Source organism: Megascapheus bottae, chromosome 21 (genome assembly GCF_031878675.1).
Source record: "Megascapheus bottae isolate mThoBot1 chromosome 21, mThoBot2.hap1, whole genome shotgun sequence".
Classification (NCBI taxonomy): Eukaryota; Metazoa; Chordata; class Mammalia; order Rodentia; family Geomyidae; genus Megascapheus; species Megascapheus bottae.
In genome coordinates this window covers 23249498-23269655 of record NC_143529.1, presented here as the reverse complement: position 1 = coordinate 23269655, position 20158 = coordinate 23249498, and the positions used below count along the sequence as shown (strand labels likewise).

Here is a 20158-nt window from a genome sequence, read left to right as displayed (position 1 = left end):
ACAATATACCAGATAACAAGGTAAGATACTGTAACAATATGAGATAACCAAGGGACAACAAAAGAGATGAGAAATAACATAGTACATTAAGAACAACAATCACATTATATGGCTCTTGTTTCCATATCCTGGAGATCCTTTCATTTAGCTTCATCCTATGTGGCCTTATGTATCTAGGTTTTGAGCTATTGTAAACCTCTGCTAGGAGAGCCCAAGATTTATACTAATTATGGCATATGAGGAAAACCATGGAGCCTGTGTTCCTTTGAGTCTGGCTTACTTCACTGAATATGATTTTTTCCAAGTCATTCCATTTCCTTACAAATGGGGCGTGTAGTTCTTTCTGACAGCACAGCATAGAATTCTATTGCGTATAAATATCACATCTTGTTGATCCAATCATTTACTGAGGGGCATCTGGGTTGGTTCCATATCTTTGCTATGGTAAATAGTGCTGCAATGAACATCTTTGTGCTAGTAGATTTAGTATGTCCTTGAAAAACTGCAGATTTAAACACAGACATTCTTGGATCCTTTTGGGCCTGGAAAAAATGGAAATGATAAAATTGTCATAATTTTAAAAAAATTTTAACATGATTCATACCAAGAACACATTGGAAGCAACATATATACCCACGATGATACAATCATCTCTCCTTATCTGTAATTTAATTCTGATGATGGATAAATATTAAGTGGAAAATTCCAGAAATAAATAATTCACAAATTTCAAATAGTGAATGGTTCTGAATACTGTGAAGAAATCCTTGCCACCTGTCCATTGTGGCCCCTACCCAAGATGTGAATTATCCCACTGCCCTGTGTCTCTAAACTGTCGAAGCTTCTTGCCCTCAGTCACTTTTCAGATAAAGGGTCAAAGTGAACAATGCTTGTGTTCAGCTAACCCTTATTTTGCTTACCATAACCCAAAAGCACAAGAGGCCTATTGCTGGCAAGTCAGAAACACCAAAGAGAGGACATCAAGTACCTCCTTTGAGTAAGCAGCTACAAGTGCTCAACTCAGTAGAAACGATAAGAATCACACGCTAAGTCTGCTGGGGTCAGTGGTTAGTATTTGAGGGAAATACGCATATGTTTCTACAGAAAAGCAACAGAATGGACAGCCACCACTACAGTAACAATGATTATCTCCAGCTGTTAAAAAGTCACCATACAAAAATCATCTGTGTATTTTTCCATCGTGTTGCAGTGTTTCATAGTGAACGTACGCTACTTTCATAATCAATAAATTTCCCATCTATTTGGGAATAATGCATAATTAAATAAGATATTGTACATAGAAAATCATAGTGTTGAAAACAGACATCATCCTTCCTGGGAGAGAAGCTGTAAGGAGAGCTGTTAGCCTGCTTGACTCACTCAGAGTTTTACTGTCCCTTTCTGGTTCAGATATTTCTTTCTTTGTAAGTTGCTTGTATTTGCTGAGTTTCCATTTCTTCATGTATAAAATAATGAGGATAATGTTCACTTACAAAGCAGTTGCAGGAATTCAGTTTAATAACATCTACAGATTGCTTAGGATAAACCCAATATTACTGCTATCATACAAATTTAATTATATTTATACCCTTACAAACAAGAATGTTGTATTAAATTTATTAATTGATAGAAACCACGCAATGGCATGCTACATGCCATTTGTAGTTAATCGCTACTATAACTGGTGGTTAATAGGATGGGAGAGAAATCTTTGGCCATGGATGGCTTTGCTTGTCTTAGTGAATGGTCTTCCTGAATTTTGTGATGTGCAACCTCGTTGCCCTTCTCAGCCAACTGATCAGATAGCATCATGTCTGGAGGGGTAGAGGGCAGGGTCTGATCTTGACCTAGATAAGGCAGATATAAAATATAAAAAAAGGCAATTCTGCCCCTGAGGTGCTTTCAAATCAAAGGAGGAAAATAAGACAAGGGTCTTGATTGAAGTTGAGACAAAAAATATATACACTGAAAAACTGGAGAAACTGATTTCCCTAAATGAGTTTTGTTTCTTGGGTTTTTTCTTCTGAGAAAGTCATGAGAAAGAACACTGAAGGCAAAGGAGGGAACATATGAAAAGATATTGAAATAGCATGTCTACTCTAACCAGGCATCTTCACACAATTGTATGAAATGAGGGACTTTCCACTTTTCTCTACCTATAATTGGCCATTACAGTTTGAGCAGTTCTCCCAATATACCCTAGTTTCTGATACCTTAGCTGTAAAATGATGGAAGTATGGATTTATGCACTCCACCAAGCTCATCCGGTGGTAGACTGGTAGCCCAATGTATGGTGAATTTTGGTGAGATCCAATATCTAAGTGCCATCTTGAGTATACTGGAGAGATTAAAGCAAGAATCTTTCTTCAGGCAGAAAAACCTACTCAACTGACATTTCCTGGTTACTTCAAATTTAGAGAACAAAACAAATGCGATGGGGCATTAAGCAGAGGAGAAGCATTCCTGTCCAGACAGATGCATAGGCAAGGCAGAGCTGGAGCTCTGCGTGAACTCATTTTTGCTGACTTGAGAGAGGGTCAGTGAGTACTGGGAGGGTCAGTAAGATGAGTTGAAGAATAAGCTCAGAAAATATGACACCACAGGAGAGCACTGGGAAAGAGCAGTCACCAGCAGAAAATTCTGGTACCCAGTTCACCCCAGTAAACAGCCAAATTGAAAGCCAGCAGGTGACCTCTGTGCTGAGCTCCAGGGGAACAAAACTGGCTGAACCAAAGACATCCTGGGATATGTGATAGAGAGGAGTGTGGAATAGCAGCACTTGCCACCCAAAGACCCTTCCAGTCATTCTCCCTGTCCTGTCCTGCCATAAGTAGCTGGATCTGCTCCTCTCCACTTGCCTGTTCACCTGGGTTGGAAATGGAAACAGAGATTCTGTATTAGTACCTGCACCAGAATATCAGAGATATCTTAAAAAGCTTGACCAAGTTCACAGAACTTTGGAATAGAACAAAGTAATGTAAAATGTCTTAAAATGTCCAAATCTCTACCAAATCTTGATATTATCGTGTAAGAACCTAAATATTCTCAGCTTTCACATTCCCTCTTAGGCCAAGGTACATTAGAATTTAAAACCAAAATGACTAGGATATCTGGTCTTATGAGCCTTCCTTTACTGTATACTTTGGATGGCTTAACTGACATGATTTTAGAAAATACTGTGAAAAACTAGGACAAATTGCTGGGCGCAGTAGCTCATGCCTGTAATCCTAGCTACTCAGGAGGCTGAGATCTGAGGATTGCAGTTTCAAAGTCGTCCAGGGTACTAAAATCTGTGAGACTCTTATCTCCAATGATAACCACTAGAAAGCTGGAAATAGTGCTGTAGCTCAAGGGCCTTGATCTGAAGAGCTCAGGGACAGCACCCAGGCCCAGAGTTCAAGCCCCATGACTGACCAAAAAAATAGGACAAAATATTTTAAAAAAAATTATAAAGTGTAAGAACAGGAACAGGAACAGGAAATCAGGCCATACCTGATACTGGCTGCATCTTACATACCTTGGTATTTTCATCTACAGATGAATGTAGAGATCTTCCTAACCATAGATAAGAACTCAGCCTCTAAGTCCTGTGCTTTCTCATCAGTTTGGCTTCCTAAAAACAGAAAGTTATTCTAGAAGGCCTCTACTATCCACCAGTTTCTGAACATGCTTCACTTTCAGTATTTTGTGAGATTTTTTCTGTATTCCTCACACAGTGTGGTCCTGAGAGTATGAGAATGTGTGTTTTGCTCTCTATCTCAAGCATCTTAGGTTATCTGAGGGAATGCGATGTTTGCAGTACATACTCATTGTTTTTGCTCATTTGGGGGATGTTTAATTTATGTTACAGGTTCTTTCATCAACCCTAGGCTTCCTGGAGAAGGCACATCTGTAGGTAACAATGACAGCAAACCTGGGCACTGAGGATGGGAAGAGAAGAATGAGTACAGAGCACAGAGTTTTGAGAGGAAAAGATTATGTCTGGAGAATATGTCCCCTCTTTGGTGTCTGAAATAGCCTTGACCTCACTGTTCTGCATCTATTTCTCCATTGTACAGAGAAATAGGGACCATTATTTCAAAGGGAGACATCACTGGTACATGTTTGAATCCTCTTTACTGTGTAATCCACCAAGCTATATTTATTGGGTATTTATTGAGTGTACAGGCAGTGCTAAATTTCTTGGGGAGCTTACCATGTCTATGAAAGAAAGAAGACAGCCATTGTGTAGTCAGGCACATCAGTGCTGATCCTGGGTTCTGTGATTTACTCACAAACTTCTTAATCTCAATAAGTGTCTGTGTTTCAGACTACAAAATAAGGATAATAATTTGCACATGCAAGACTAATGTAAGTACTAAAATAAAAACATATATGGCTAGAACTATTATAGGAGCTGAATAAATGCTAGCTGTACTTGCAATTATTACTATTATTCCGTTATACAATTAAAGACTAGCTCCAGGCTCATGTTGTGGGTCGGTATCTAAGTGAAGAGGTTATTAAGAGTAAGAAGCCATGAGAACCACACACAGTGAGTGATATGCAAACCATTTAGATGATTTGAGTTGATCCTTGAGACCTAGAGTGGATGTCTGGAGAAATGGTTACAGATGGAGGGAAAAAGACCTGAGGCAATGAGTCAAGATGGCTGGAATGCAGGGACCCCCAAGAGGCGACTGATGGGATATGTGATTAGAGGAGTAGTTGTAAAAGCTTTAGCTCTTGCTCTGGATAAGATGCCACATGACTGAGAGGTCCTGCATCGTGTTATGAGATTGCTATGTTGAGGACTGACAGTAGGGAAGCATACCTCATTTATCTGGAAATGAATGAAGTATCGAGATAATAACCACCTTTTAAACAATTACAAGATGCTGGACTTTATGGTCAGCATAGTCATGACGTGCAAGAAATCTTTTAAGAGAGGTGACTGGATCAGGTAACATTTGAGGAAGCAGACTTTCTCCCTTGTAGTAGAGCTAGGTGGGATGCATAGGGATGCTAGCATATCACTGTGATTTGCATATGACCAGCTCTCCCTGGAAAGCTTGTGAGGTAAAGGTTTGTTCCCCTTGTCCCGTGGCTGGTGGCTGGTGCTATGAAGAAGGTTGAATAAAGAGGGGGTTAATTCATCAGTAAGTTAATCCATTGGCCATTAGGAGGCATTGTTTGGTTACTGGCACTTTCCAGTGTCCTTCTTGTGTCTGCCATGATTGTCATGAAGTGAGGTTTGTTCATGTTCTCAGTACCCATTATATTCTGCCTCATTAGAAGCTCATAGCACAGGAGCAAGTCCATCACAGGCAGAAACCACCAAACAATGAACCAAATCTTTCTTCCTTGGAACTTGTCCTCTCAAATACTTATTACAGCAATAATGAAATCTCATATCCACAGCTGGTGAATGATAAAAGGAAAGTCTCCTTTCAAACTCTGGGCCCTGGCATTGTTTTGCGCTGCAAATTTCAGGAAGCAAAAGTTGAATAGAAGGTCTCTGATGGAGATTGTCCAATCATCAAAAAGGGCTTTTTCAAAATGTTTTGGGAGTATTGTTATAAAATGTGGAGGTAAACAAGCCCTTACTCAGGTTTATAACTGGTGTGAATCACACGAATGCAGATAATTGACTGGCCTAGAGGAAGATCTCTACTATCCAGTCCTAGAGAACATTTTAGTGTGTGAATAGGGTGACTTTGGGACAGCTGCCAGGAGCAGCTCGGTGTCTTCATTGGCAGAGGGAACACTATTGCCAACATCAGCCAGATTTGTCATTGTAGGTCTTTGGATATATTTGATAAATGAGAGATTTCTTAAGTGGAAATAATTTCTTACTTTGATTTTATGTTAAGCAGATCAGTGTTAGTCATTTGGCAATTGGTCCAGTTGGAAAAATTAGCCATTAGAGTCAATGTCTATCATTCACAAACATAAGAAGTTAGGTTGTAAACTTTTTGCTTTCATAAATAAAGACAGAAAGCAGATGAAAAGACCAAAAAAAAAGGAGAAGTTTGAGATTAAGTTGAACATAGAAAATCCTCTTTAAAATTCCTACACTGGATCCCTGGGTGATAATCTCTAAATAAATCCAACACAATTACTTTTACCTCCAACCTTGCAGTAAAAAATATATATACTGTAACTAAATATCTGAAAGTTTGGGAACTGGCTAAGTTTACAAAGAAACAGAGACTTGGACATGTACAAAGCAGAGATAAAACCTACCATATTTAAAAGGCACATGATTTAATTGAGCCCATCTCTCTTTCATTTGGGGGCAGGGGGAGTGTGGGCCCAGTTTTGCATCTAGAACCATTTCATCCTTTGTTCCTTTAAAGGTAGCATTTTACTTCTCTCTTGAGCCCAAACATTCTTTACAATTGCGTTTACTATTTTGTGTTGAATATCTTCCCATCTTCCTTGAAGCACTCTTATGACCCTTCATTCCACTTAAGTGTGTCTCAGCTTCCTTCTCTACTAGTTGATTTGCATGATACCATCAAGAATTGTAGGTGATAATTCTTAGTTAAGGATCTCTAAGTTCATTTTCTTAAGATAGCATTAAAATGTGACAAGAGAAAAATAAAAAAACTCCCTGTCACACACATTTTACGAGGAGAAAGAACTACGATTGTCGTCCCTCTCCAATGTAAATGTTTGTCTTCAAATCCTTAGAATTTATGTGAGTGGCTGAAGTATGAGCCACATTCACGTTTCTGTTAAGAAATCACACTTGATTCCCTGTCCAAGAGAATTAAGTGAAAAGAGAAAGACACCTTTGAAATCATGATGGGAAATCTTCGAGACCTCCTCGGGACAGGAATGAGGTTTAAAGTAAATATCGCCAGGCTGGAATGCAGGAATCCAACATGAATTTATCCATTCTTTTCCTTCTGGGTAGCACCACATTTATATTCTGCCAGACAGATGTGTCTGGTGGCCTCTGGAGAAGGGCATGTCACCCCACTCACAGAGCACTTGGTCAATGGCTCCAGTGTCCAAAGAACTTGTCAGCTGTAAAATTCATTGTGTGCCCTGATCTCCTCTGCCACATTATTAACTGACGTTCCCTTGTCCACTTCCCAGTGGATGTGGAGAACAGATAGCTATTATCTCCGTCCGTATAGAGCATTCAGAAGCTCAACTATCTTAAGCACAGCTCCTCAGTTACTTCCTTCCATCCATCACCACTCCTGCTAATACCCTCTCCCACCTCCTCCCATATCCACACCACATAAATTCCCCTCTAAATGCTAGATAGAGTACCTAATGGAAATAAGGCATGGAGCCTGTGAAATGTCTTTAAGGCCTTCTGCCTGTGACAAACGGCCCTTACTGATCAACACTACTAATCCAATAAATCTGATTGTCCTTAGAGACAACAGGTGACAGGGAGAAGGGTTCATCAAAATGTCAGCTAGATAGCAGTGCAATTATGTGTGTGCAATTGTAATTAGCATTCACTTGAGAAGCAGAAATTATGACATAAGGCTGCCTCCACAGCCAGCCTGGGTGAATTTGTCTAGATTGAACTGTTCAGTCTTAAAATCACATGATCCTAAAAGCCTCCAGGGCTCTAAAAATCTCAAAAGACAGACCACGGTATAGTTGCATTAAATATGTTTGGATATATGTTTGTTTGCACAGAAGTAAATTATTTACATATTTTCCTAAGTGGACATTTTAGGCTTAGATGGGATGAAGCAGGAAAGGAGGGGCTAGTTCGACAGAGAGGAGGAAGAAAGAATGCATTTCTCTTTTAATTTTTTGGATCCTTCTGGGAGACACACTTTTCGGTGTGTGTGTCAAAGGTCAGGGGTCAAAGATCAAGGGTTGGGGGGGTCAAAGGGTGAAGGTCAGGGGTCAGATATCAAGGGCCAAAGGTCAATAATTTGGGGCCACAGGTCAGGAGTCAAAGCTCAAAGGTCAGAGTCTAAACCAAATCCCAGAAAATCACAACCGTTTCACAAGAAGAGGTCAATGAGGTTGTCAATGTGTATTTTTCTCTGGGCTTCATCCCCACATCTCCTTCACTTCCAACCCTTGGTCCAATATGTTTACCATATCCTCCAAGAAATGACATATAATGACCATGAGTGGGTTGGAAACAGTCCAACAGGCTGGATGCTTGAATGTAAGGGCATACTCGCAGGGCTGCATTTTAGCTCAAACACCACTCCTAGGGAAAAATTCAAATGTCCAGGGGTCAGACTTACCCAGAGCTCATGAATGAATGCACAGGACCCTCACTCAACATGGAATAGTAGTAACTCTGGCTTCTAGAATTTGAACTTGCCAGTGATCACTTCTTACCATATTTCCCATCTCTTCAGCTCTAACAGCAACCTAAAACCCTTGCTTTGTCTTCAGCAGAGGCATTGCAAAATGAAAACCACTAAGAACCATGAAATGAAGAGGGATGTGTTACTGCTTTGGGGCTTCGAATTCCATTTTCCAACAGTTCCATCCATTATTCCAGCCCCAGACCAATACATTTATTTCAATTCTACCCAAATGGGCTTTTTTTTTTAAAAAAGGACCCTCCCTCTGGAAGCTGCCTAGGATTTGCTGAGGGTCTAGTCCTAGCCCTGGGGAATCTCTCCCTACTCTAGAAGAAATTACAAAATTAACTGGCAATAAAACCAACCACAAGGGGATTGTGAGGCATTTATCTTTTTCAGATGCCTTGTTGTTTCTGTCCATCTGGTTGCAGTTAGTCCAGAGGTATAATTTTCAATGCCCCTCTCTTCTGGTAGACCATACAATTAAGGTATTTGAAAAACAAACAGCTCTTAACCACAGCACGGTGAGGAGCTAGTTTAGCAATCTGTGACCCATTTTCCCTGAGCAAACACAGTTCTATATCCAATGTAGTCATAAAGCAAGAATTGGAAATCAGGAGTTATTATTGAATGTAATAATCTAACACTTTCTGGCACTTCACAGAGAAAAGCAAATGGGATGTTATTCTTTTTGTACCTCTCTTTGGGAATCTTTAGCAATTTCTTTAGGATTTTCCCCAAAATATTTATATATATCTGGAAGCTTCAGAAGGGAAAGGCTCTGTGAAGTAAGCTCACTCTGGCCAGCAGTGTGGGAATCAGGAAAAGAAAAATGATGGGGGTCACATTCCAGAGAAGCATGACCATGGGGTTCTGAGAGCTGATAGATAACCCATGTATGAACATATAAATGCATATGACTATTAACTGAGCAAAAATTATTGACACTGCAGCCAATCCTGCCCTCCTCTCCTTCAACCTGGGTCAGGAGATGGCCTACACAGTTGAAGGTCTTTGCCAGCTATATGTCAGACAATGGCCTAATATTCTGAGTATACCAAGAGCTTAAAAAATGAAACCCACATCAACCAATAACCCAACTGATAAATGGGCTAATGAGTTAACAGGAGTCTTCTAAGAAGAAATAAGAATGGCCCATAGCCATTCCTACAATGCTTGGGCATTGTAGGAAATGCTACTCAAAGCAACACTGACATTCTATTTCACCCCCTAGTTACCATGGCCATTATCAAGAAAACAAACAAAAACAGGTGGCCAGAAGGGAATCCAGTTGTATTATTGGCGGGATGAAAATTTAAGTACTCTGGAAAGCAGTATGGATGATGACCTAACAGCTCCATTCCTGGACATCTATCCAAACAATATAAACCAGGGTATACGAAAGTCATTGGCACAACCTTCTTAATTGCAACACTAATCACCATACCCAAGGTATGCAATCAGTCCAGATAACCCTCAATAGACAAATGGATTTGAAAATGTGATATATATATACATATACATATATATACATTAAATGGGATTTTACTCATGCATTAAGAAGATTGATACTGCAGCATCCGACAAGAAATGGAAAGTCCTGGATTAGAAAAAATACGTTAAGTGAAGTAAATCAGGATGAGAGAGAAAAAGGTTCCATTGTTTTCCCTAAGAGGTAGAAGCTAGAATTAGCTTATAAACTTTAACTAAATATATTAGGTCATATGCAAATATATACATATATATTCACTGTAATATGGCAGATTGAAGAGAAAACTCAAATCATGTAATTCCTCACAAACAAAGGAATTTGGTACTTGATAGAGGTGGAGTAAAAGAGGGATTAGTAGACAAATGGAGAGGAGAAGGGAGAGGAATACGGTCAAGAATTCAAAGTAGATCCTATAAAGTAAGGGAAGGAGAGGGTGGGAGGTATGGGGAAAATATTGAAAGGGAGGATCATGGTTTGAAACCAGCCTGGGCATGAAAGTTCATGAGGATTTTATCTCCAATTAATCACCCAAAAGCTGAAAGGGGAATTTTGGCTCAACTGCTACAGCACTACCCTGAGCAAATGAAGCTCAGGGACAGTATCCAGGCTCTGAGCTCAAACCCCAGGATTCACGCATTCACACACACACACTCACACAGACACACACTCAGTGAGTGCTAACTTTTCACAGCAGTCATTAGAGTTACTCATCAATCTGAGGATGGGTGAAAGTATGTTACACATATGTACAGCTATGTATATGTGTGTGTGTGAGTGTGTGAAGTATGAAGATTTCTATCCATAAAGAAATTCACAGGAAGCCAGGCATGATGGCATGTACCTGTAATTTCAGCACTTTGAAGGCTCAGGGAACAGCTAAGTTCTGGGCCTGCCTGGCCCACATAATGCCACTCTGTCTCAAAACAAAACAAATTTAAACCAAACATAACACAGCCAAAAACAAATTCAAAGAAATGTGCTTCCATTTCTGAAGGTCCTTTGCAAAATGAGAATCTGTAGAGATGTTTTAACTCATATTAAGGCTTTGGGTGAAAGCACGCTCATAAATGCTAAATCAGAATCTGGATATGGGAGAGCTCACAACCATGGAGTAGAACTGTTCTCATTCACACAGGGGTCGTTTCTGAAAGGCCTTGTCTTTTCTTCTCTCCACACCGTCCTAACTTGCCTTGGGAAGAACCCATCATTCTGAGTCCAGTATGAAGACAATGAGGACATAATTGGCCTCCAGACTCCTTTTCAGTGAGAGAGGGCGGTCCCTCCTGACAGGAACACATCCTCCTCACTGAGGAGGTGGAGGGGTAAGCTGGAGATCAACACTCCCCTTTTCAGACAAAAGAATGCATGCCCAGGGCAAGAGTATGTTATATTAGGGGTGTTACTTTTATCCTTCCTCCATGATGTGTGGATTGCATCTGGAGAATCTAGGTGAGTGATGTGAATGAAGCATCCATTTAGAAAACAGGAACCCGTGGGATAAAAAGGCATAGTGAGCATACATGCAGGATAGTTCTGTTCTCCAGCCCCTAATCCACCTCCTCCCACACCTCATCCATTGTTTCTTCATATAGCAGAATCATTAAGCAAATGTATGTTCTTTGTACTTGGCTTTGTGCAAGAGATTTCAAGGGGGATATGAGTCTTGCCTGCCTCCAAGGGGCTCTGGTACTGGGCTTCCTTTGAGTCCTTAACTTTCATCTGTAACTTTTAGTTGCAACACACAAGCATGAAGAATTAAATATAGACATCTGTATAGAAAAGGGGTTTAGAAGGACACAACAATTCAGATTCTGTTTGCCACAGGAAGAGAAAATCCAGCTAGAATGAAAAACAGATCTGGCTGAGAAAAAAAAAATAAAAACCCCATGAATCCATTAAGCATGAAAACTCGTTATGCAAACAGAATCAGCTTTTCCCCCAAAGTATTCAGACTCAGAGAAAGCTGCTCTTTCCTTCCATAGCAGTTGCATGGCTGGAGATGACCAATGGACTGGTATAAGAAGTCTTAAGTTGGCCCCATGTGGTAGGGACTGCTCATAATCTCAGTAGTTGGAAGGTGGAGGCAGGAGGATCTATGGTTTGAGATTAGCCTGGGCTACATAAGAGGACCTGGTTCAAGAGGGAGAAAAAAAATCCAAACTTCTAGCTACAGTTTCCCAGGCTTTGCTCATCTCCCTTCTCACTCTCCAGGAATAGCTATCTCTCCACCTCCACCTCCTCCTCCTCCTCCTCCTCCTCCTCCTCCTCCTCCTCCTCCTCCTCCTCCCAGAATACACTTCCAGGATCCCCTCCCCAATCTCCCAGCCACCTGCACAGCTGAGTTCCTCACACCCCTCAGCCAGCTGCTGAGTGAAGTCACAAGGTATTTTGGTCCTGATGACAGAGGTGAGAATGGCAGCTTCCATCCAACTGAGATCATGCATGTGAATGAATGCTCTTCACAATTTATAAAATTCTGATGAGGCAAATACAAGAGGTACTTTCTTACTCTACAGCTTGGAAACTCCATCCTTCTGTGTATAGGAAGTGAGCCACAGAGGAGGGATTCTGATTCTCTTTCACACCTCCAGCCTGGTCTATATCCTTCTGCCACTGAACATTCACATTTCCTCCACCCACTTCTGTTGGAATGAAGTGAGGGAGAAAGCTCAGGATACAAAGACAGGAGAGCTATTTATTCATCAGTTTTTGTCACAGAATATAAAGGGTTCTCTTCCTGCCCCACAGAGGCCTTCACTGCCACTAAAAATGAAAGTTTCCAGCCTTCTCATAAATCATACACTACAGAACAATGTTTCAGTGGACAATGGATTGCAATCCATTGAGCTGCATTATCCAATGACATCAAAGTTATCATTACATCGTGGCACAAACACATTGCTTGTGTCTCTGGGGTAATGCGTATGTAAAAGAACCTACTGTATCATCGCTCATATAAGGTATAAGGCAAACAACTATGAATAGTACTTAATACTTGGTTATATATAATCAATTACTATATTGCTACTTTATGTTTTAGTATATTATATATTTATCATTATTTTACTAGGTCCCTACTTATTTAAAAAAAGGGCAATATGTCATGTTACATGGGCAGCAGTTTTGTATCTGCCATGTTTACTGTGACCCTTGAATGTAGCAGAGGCTTCGTCGAGTGATTGGCCTCCACCAATCTGGGCTGTTTGAGTGCTTGCTCACACAGTAGTGAAATCAGCCAAGGCTGCGTTTCTCAGAATGAACTCCCAATGTTAAATCAATATATGACTAAATAATTAGAATTTCTACCAGTCACCTCACAAGCTGTGTACATGACCATATGCACAGAATATTTAGGGCACAACACTAGATAATTCAGGAAAAAAACTGGAAAATGAGGGAGGCATGTTATTTTGGTCCTTAAGTTCACCACAGGTCTGTTTTTCCTAGTCTGCAAAGATACAGACTCAGAATGCCAGATACCAAAAGTCTCTAGATTTTTTCCTGTGCTTGTTATATTTCATTTTCTCAAACAAACAAGGCAAACTTGACCATCCATTTCCTACTTAATTCTTTCCATCAGGATCCTATTGCCTACATCCAAATCTCAATCCCTATCACAGGCCCTCCACTCTCTATCCTTGCCATCTACTCTACTCCCACTCAGTTGCTCACCTCCTCTTCTCTCTCATGTGCTCAGTACAGATCTTCTGTGTCCTCAACTCACAGATTGTGTCTTTCACTTGTCTGTGTGCGCCACTCATTTCTTCCTTCTTTCTTCCTTATAAAATCATTTGTTCTTTAAGATTTCATCAAAACATCCTCAATTCTATAGTTGCCTGTAGCTCTTCTTTTTCAAATTTAATTTTATGATAGTAATTAGGATTATTGTACAGAGGGGTTATCATTTCATAAGTCAGATGAGTACATTTCTTTTTTTTTCTTTTTAAATTTAGTTTTATTTTCAAGGTGATGTAGGGAGGGGTTAGTTACATATATAAGGTAGGGAGGAGTACATTTCTTTTTTAAACAATTTTACTTTCCTTCACTTTGCTTTCCCCCAGTATCTTCCTCCTATTCCTGCCCACAAGTTGCATATTTTATTTTCCACATACCATCTGATCTTTCCTACCTAATTGCTAATTCTCGTATTGACATCCTCACTGAATTTGCTACACAGACATGCATACATGTATGCACACACATATATGTAGGTTACATATGTGTATATTTAATATATGTATACATACATGGGTATTCACATACACATATATGTTTTGCTTTGTTTTATTGGTACTGGGATTTGAACTCAGAGCTTCCGACTTACAAGGTAGGTGATTATGTGATTTACCACTTGAGCCACTATCCCAGCCTTAATTTCACATGTTTAATAAGTATAAAAACAATAACTAAAATATCAGCTATGGAACCAGACTGTTCAGATTTGAATAGTAACTCAGATGTGAAATTCTTGAAGTTACTTCATTCCTTGGTCCATACTTTAAGGATGTATAAAATAGGATTAAATCATCCTAGCTACCTCAAAGGTTATCAAGAAAGCTAGGTGGGTAGATGCTCAGAACACTGCTTGGCATAGGATAAGCACCTCACATCCAGACCAGTTCTCAAGAACAACACCTGAAGCATTGACCCAGCCTCACTCCTCTTGCTGTCCACAACCTTGCAATGGTGATTTTTCTTTCCACTTTAACACAACAGGTTTTAGACATAAGCTTTATAATTTAAGAACTTCTAAAACTCATGTAAGGCCCCAAGGCCAATGCAGCCAACTTTTACCCAGATCTTCCACTTCAAGGCAGCCATCCAACTGCACTAACTTTCCTTCACCTCTTTCCTTTACCTCTGTGTTTATTCGTTTTGTTCCCTTCCTCCTCTTCTCCATGTACCCCAGTGTAGCATCTTTCATCTTCTGTCTCGTTTCATTTTTATGTCTGTGAGAACATAAAGTGGGGGAAAAGGCCAGACTTGAGAAAAAGGGAGAACAAAACAAGGCTTCTCCTGAACAAATATAAAGGGCAGAGGTAGCAGATCTTCATTCTACCTCATCCCTGAGCTTTCAGGATATGACAGACACAGTATTCCTGCATAGCTTTGTAGGCCACACACTCCCGTCCTTGAATCTCTGTGAGGGAAGCCCAGGACCTTGAAAGTTCAACAGAACCTCTGAGGAAATCTAGGCACATTCACCTTTAAGAGCCCTGAGTCCAGGTGGCTCCCCTGCCACTGATTCTGACGTGACTTTGACCTGGCTTGGGATGAGAGGAATGTCTTTTCATCTTCCTAATATAGTCCCTCCTTTGCTAAGATCTCTTGCTAAGATCTCACTTCTGTTCTAGACATTGTGCTTGAATCCAGGGAAAATCCACTGAAGCCCCTTTCTTGGGAGAAAAGGCTAGTAGTGATTCCAAATTCACTACATTTGGTTAACCACCAAGAGTCCCCACTGACAGGAGTGGCTATGACTCATAAAACCACAAAAAAAATATCTTTTATCCCCTTTTCTTCTTCCTTCTATTACTTCAGGTGATTTTTCCATATGACTAATTTCTTACTAATATTGGTAATATGTGAAGGTATTTTCTTTCTACAAAATGAAGAGCCTACAGATAAAACTGAATTTTTCAATGTCTGCCTCCCTCTAGTACGCCAATCCTTCTAGAAATGAGTCTATGCATTACATATATGGAAACCTATACAGAGAGCTTCAGAGAAGTTGGTCTTATATTTGTCACTGAACTCTTCCATACTGCAGGTATTGATATGTAGGTTGTTTGGTTTCTTCAAGGTTTCTGCATGTTCTATAAAGCACTGTCTCATTAAAAAAAAAGAAAAAGCTACACTATATCTTTTGAGATCTATGTTCCATTAGTTATTTGATATTTATTTTCTTGATGGGTTTTAGATTATGCTTATGTTTGGCTTGTGGCAATAAAAGCTGAAATAAATATCCTCCTATCTCAGGAACAACACTGAGATGTGAAAAAGAGGACTAAAAAATATCTATATTTTAAGTTTTCAGAGTCATTGCCAGTAGCATTTGATGATGTTCACAAATGTCTATACCAATATGCACTGCCTCCTAATACCTAAGAAAAAGTCCCACCCTTGACCTTCTGTTAGCAGCTGCTTATTGGTTCATTTTTCCTACATTTTGAGCTGGTGACGTTCTGCAGCTGTAAGGTTCCTCTCATGTGACAATCCAGTAACGGACATTGCTGTTAGGACATCCTGTAAGGCAAGTTCAAGAGGGGATCACTCACTTCATGCACCTCAAAAAGCCTTTGGGAGACCATATCAATCCACAATCTCCCTTTTGTTTCAATTTAGTTGGTCCACCTTGACCTTACCCCCACAAGTCTATTATGCCATGCTCTGAGCAATAAAATAACCAAGATGATGGTCATCTGTCAAGGGCTCGCTTTGATGTTTGGTGGTATGTATTTTAAATATAAATGCAAGCTTTATTCTTTGCCTCCAGGTAGCTTTTGACCAGATTCAGAAAGAAAGACTAATTGCAAGCATAAACCAGGCAATATGGAGAAGTTGTTAGTAGCTAAATGCTGAGTATTAACCACTGTGAGTGGATAGAACAAAAAGTAAAGAATGGTCTTTGAAGACAAACCAATTTGGAAAGCTTCATGGAGTAAAGGAGATTTGAGTTGGATTTAAATTGACATGGGGACTTTAGGTGTGGGAATAAAAGGGCACTGAAGATAAGAAGAGCTACTTAAAAGCTGAGTTGAGGTAAGGCTCTGGGGAGCAGGGAGGGATAGGTTACAATATAGAATTTAAAGAAGAGAGCTGAGAGATGGGAGATTAGATTGATGGGTTGATTAAATGGGGGCAGGGTTGCCTTAAATGTTAAGTGACTGTCTGAGCCATTGGTTTACTTCAAAAAGAATTGAAAATGACATTAGTTTCTGCTCACCAGTAGCTTCTGAGTGCAGGTGTTAGAAGAAATGAGCACTTGACAAGGAGAAGAGACCTGGTGAAGGGACAGTAAAAAAAAAAAAAACTAAGTCAGCTTTCTGGGTGACGTAGTAACTATAGCTAGGAGTAGCCAGGAGAAATGACAATAGCAGTGCAATGGCACCTTCAGGAATGGCAGAAAGAGAAAATGAGAAGACCCTAAGACACATGTCCTAAACAACATCAGCGCATAACTTTTAAAGAGAATCTGCTCTGAGGTGTTATTTGGCTTTTTTTTATGTGAAATGCTTCCCCAGGCCTGTAGTATACCACTCTACTTCTCTCTGTCTCTCTGACCTTCTGTTTGACTATTTTCCTGCTTGTGCCTTTCCCTCTTCCTCCACCCTCAGTCTCCTTTCTCTATCTCAGTGTTTCTTCCCTATTCACCTCTCCTACTTTAAATATGGAAAAGTAGCTGATTCCCTAGTTTCTTGGGATATACTTGGATATAGGACATATTAATAGATCTCTGCCAAAATGATGTGTATGCATCTTTAGTTTTATGACAGGTAATAGGAATGCACCTCTTTTGATAAAACTCCTGTGTGTTTCCTTTTGTTTCGTTCTTTTGGTAGGGATGATCACATATTTCCAGTGGGCACTGACTAGAAGAATGCCCTCATCAATTTGCCATCAAAACCATCCTGAGTGGTAATGATGCTGCGTTTGAACTCAATGTATTTCTTGTTGAGTTCTTCAGTGTGAGCTATGAGATGTGTTTTTCTATGGAGCTAGTAGGGCAAGTGCAGTACAAATGATAAATGAAGTGCCATGGCTCGCTCACTACAAATATTCCCTCTCCTCTCCCTGACTTGGGTCTTACAACAGTAACTATGGTCCATGGTTACCTGCCATCACTCTGCCTTATTCTTTCTTAATACCAGCCCTAGTCTAGATCAAAGTCCTTCCTCCTTATCTCCCTACCATGATCTTTCCTCTAGCATGAGGCAAACAGAGGTGACATATCTGTAATTGCTGTCATGCCTGGCCTTCGGTGAGAAACTGCTTGGAAAAGGTACACTACACTTCCTAAAAATGGAAGAGCAACTTTCTGGATTTTAGATATTTAGTAAATGAATATGTTAGAGGAAGCCACTACTTAGCAATATATCAAAATTTCATTTCCAAGCCAAGGTTTTGCATGAATTGAAAACATCAGCTTATTAGCACGCAGTATTCTGGAGTCAGAAGTAAGGACTCATCTCTAGGGTGAGAAGTTAAAACTCACAAAAGACATTCTTCATCTGAAAAAAAAAAAAGATGGTGAAAAGAATTGTGAACCCATAATCAAATTCCTTTTTCTACTCTAGAATCCAAAATCTGTTTACACATCCAAGTTGTTAGCTTTCTAATTTAACTTTTTTCATATATGGACTCCTGAATGTCCCCTTATTTCATCATTGTTTTCTCAAACAGACCCAAAATAGACTACTATACAAGACAGACAAAAGTACAGATACAGTGTGTCAGGAAAGGAAGCTAAGAAACCTGCAGCTGGAGAGGTGGGAGCACTGGAAATTGTTCATAAGGTTGGGTGGCAACATTTGAAATCCTGTCTACCTCATTCCTCACTCCACAAATCCAATAATTCCAACAGCATAGGAACCAGCTAATTTCCAGCCTGAGAAGCAGAAATAAAGATGTGTAGTCGTGATTTTGATCAAAGCTGGGAGCAAAATCCACTGGGATTAAGGATAGGTGACTGATGGTTTGTGTGCACCCTTGGTGGTGCCTTTGATTTGTACTCTAGTGATAAAATAATCTACTCACTCCAACTAGAAAAATGAGGGAAAGGCTGGATACAAGGAGTAGCAGGGAGCTGTGACATAAGTATTTTGTCTCTCAACCACAATATACCCCTCAGCTACTACAAGAAAGGCAAGGAACATCACTTGTAGATCTATCACCAATTTCCCGAGCCTGTCACTGGATTCCTGCCTGGGCAGTGGTGCCATCAGACCACCAGGGGATCCCCCACCTAGAAGAGATACAAGACTTATTAGAGAAGCCTTCTATGTTTCGAGAATTCAGCCCCTTTCTCCTCTCTATCCCTCTCTGTCCCACTATGGTTCCTGTGCTCTTCCTGTATCCTGGGTGATACCAGCAGTCAGGATGCAGTGTGCCTCCTCCAAATCTGCCAGAGGGAAGGACATAGAAATCATCTTGATGGTTCCCTAGAGCACAATTGATGGTAAAATATAGTCAGCCCTAGACTCTCTAACCAGTGATGTACCAGATTCCTAAGCTGGGTACAACAGAACTTGTCAGAGTTAAGGGAAGAATAAAAACAAAATTAATAAGCCTAAAACGAGACTTTAATGTAAGACTCTGTTGGCAAAGAGTAGAGAAAGTTGCAGGGTAGAAAAAAGGGCCACAAAAATATTGTCACAATGTAGGCTATTTAACATTTTCAATGTGGCCCAATGAGAAGGCCACGGCAGGCTGACATAAAATATCTTCATGTACTCATGAAGTACCTGCTTCAGCAACACTGTTAACAGTGACAACAGCAAAGCAGAAACTGCTCTGGACAAACTGTCCAGAGAGCTGGTTGACAGGGAACTGGGTAGAGAGAGTTACTTCTTTCATGTCCTATGCTTTTCCACACAGGCACTTCCTAGGCCTAAGAGCCCACATGTCTTGCTCAATCCTGTTGAATAAATGATAGAAGGGGAAGAATGACCTTGGAAATGAAAAGGTTAATTCCTAGCACCTCCTTCATCACTGCTGGAAGGTTGGCCATAGGCAGGAGGTCTGATTGGTTGAGGCACAGATTTCAGAAAGGGTCATTTTCAGCTGATGCCATAAGCTTAAAGCTAAGGGCAAGATTTCCCAGCTTCAACAATCTCTCAAGAAAGAAAGCATCTCAAACAGGGAGACAGAGTGTTGATGAAGGAAGGAAGCATTGGAGGAAAAAAAATCTCAAACATATATACTACTAATCTGCATGGGTAAAGCCAAATCATTCTCACTGTTAAAAAATATGCAATATAGGGGCCGGGAGTTTGGCCTAGTGGTAAAGTGCTTGCCTAGCATGTACGAAGAACCATGTTCCATTCCTCGGCACCACATACATAGAAAAACAAAGCCAGAAGTGGTGCTGAGGCTCAAGTGGTAGAGCTCTAGCCTTGAGAAAGTCCAAGGACAAGTGCTCAGGCCCTGAGCTCAAGCCCAGGACTGGCAAAAAATAAAATAAAATGGAAATGACTCAAATGGTAGAGTGCAAGCCTTTAATGAAAAAGCTAAGGGACAGCACTTAGGCATTGAATTCAAGCTCCAGTATAGGCACCTTCCCCAGCATACACACACACACACACACACACACACACACACACACACACACACACACACACACCCTTGAGCAGACTGTATTGTTGAGGCAAAACAACATGAGAGT

General features: G+C 40.3%; 1 protein-coding gene across 6 annotated transcripts in view; it reads right to left on the bottom strand.

The window, feature by feature from the left end:
• Positions 1–433: 433 nt before the first annotated feature.
• LOC150048760 (uncharacterized) overlaps positions 434–20158 on the bottom strand; it is a 237125-nt gene continuing 217400 nt past the window's right edge. For 4 of the 6 annotated variants that reach the window (XM_090354785.1, XM_090354786.1, XM_090354788.1 and 1 more), the window contains 3 exons: positions 14633–14723; positions 4196–4310; positions 3522–3613 (listed from right to left, as the gene is read on the bottom strand). In XM_090354785.1, coding sequence (XP_090210911.1) covers positions 3528–3613; positions 4196–4310; positions 14633–14723 — 292 coding nt within the window. In that variant the 3' untranslated portion in view covers positions 3522–3527. Of the gene's footprint in view, positions 543–3521; positions 3614–4195; positions 4311–14632; positions 14724–20158 lie in introns of those variants that run through there. The other 2 variants (XM_090354787.1, XR_016539143.1) reach the window with 2 other exon arrangements.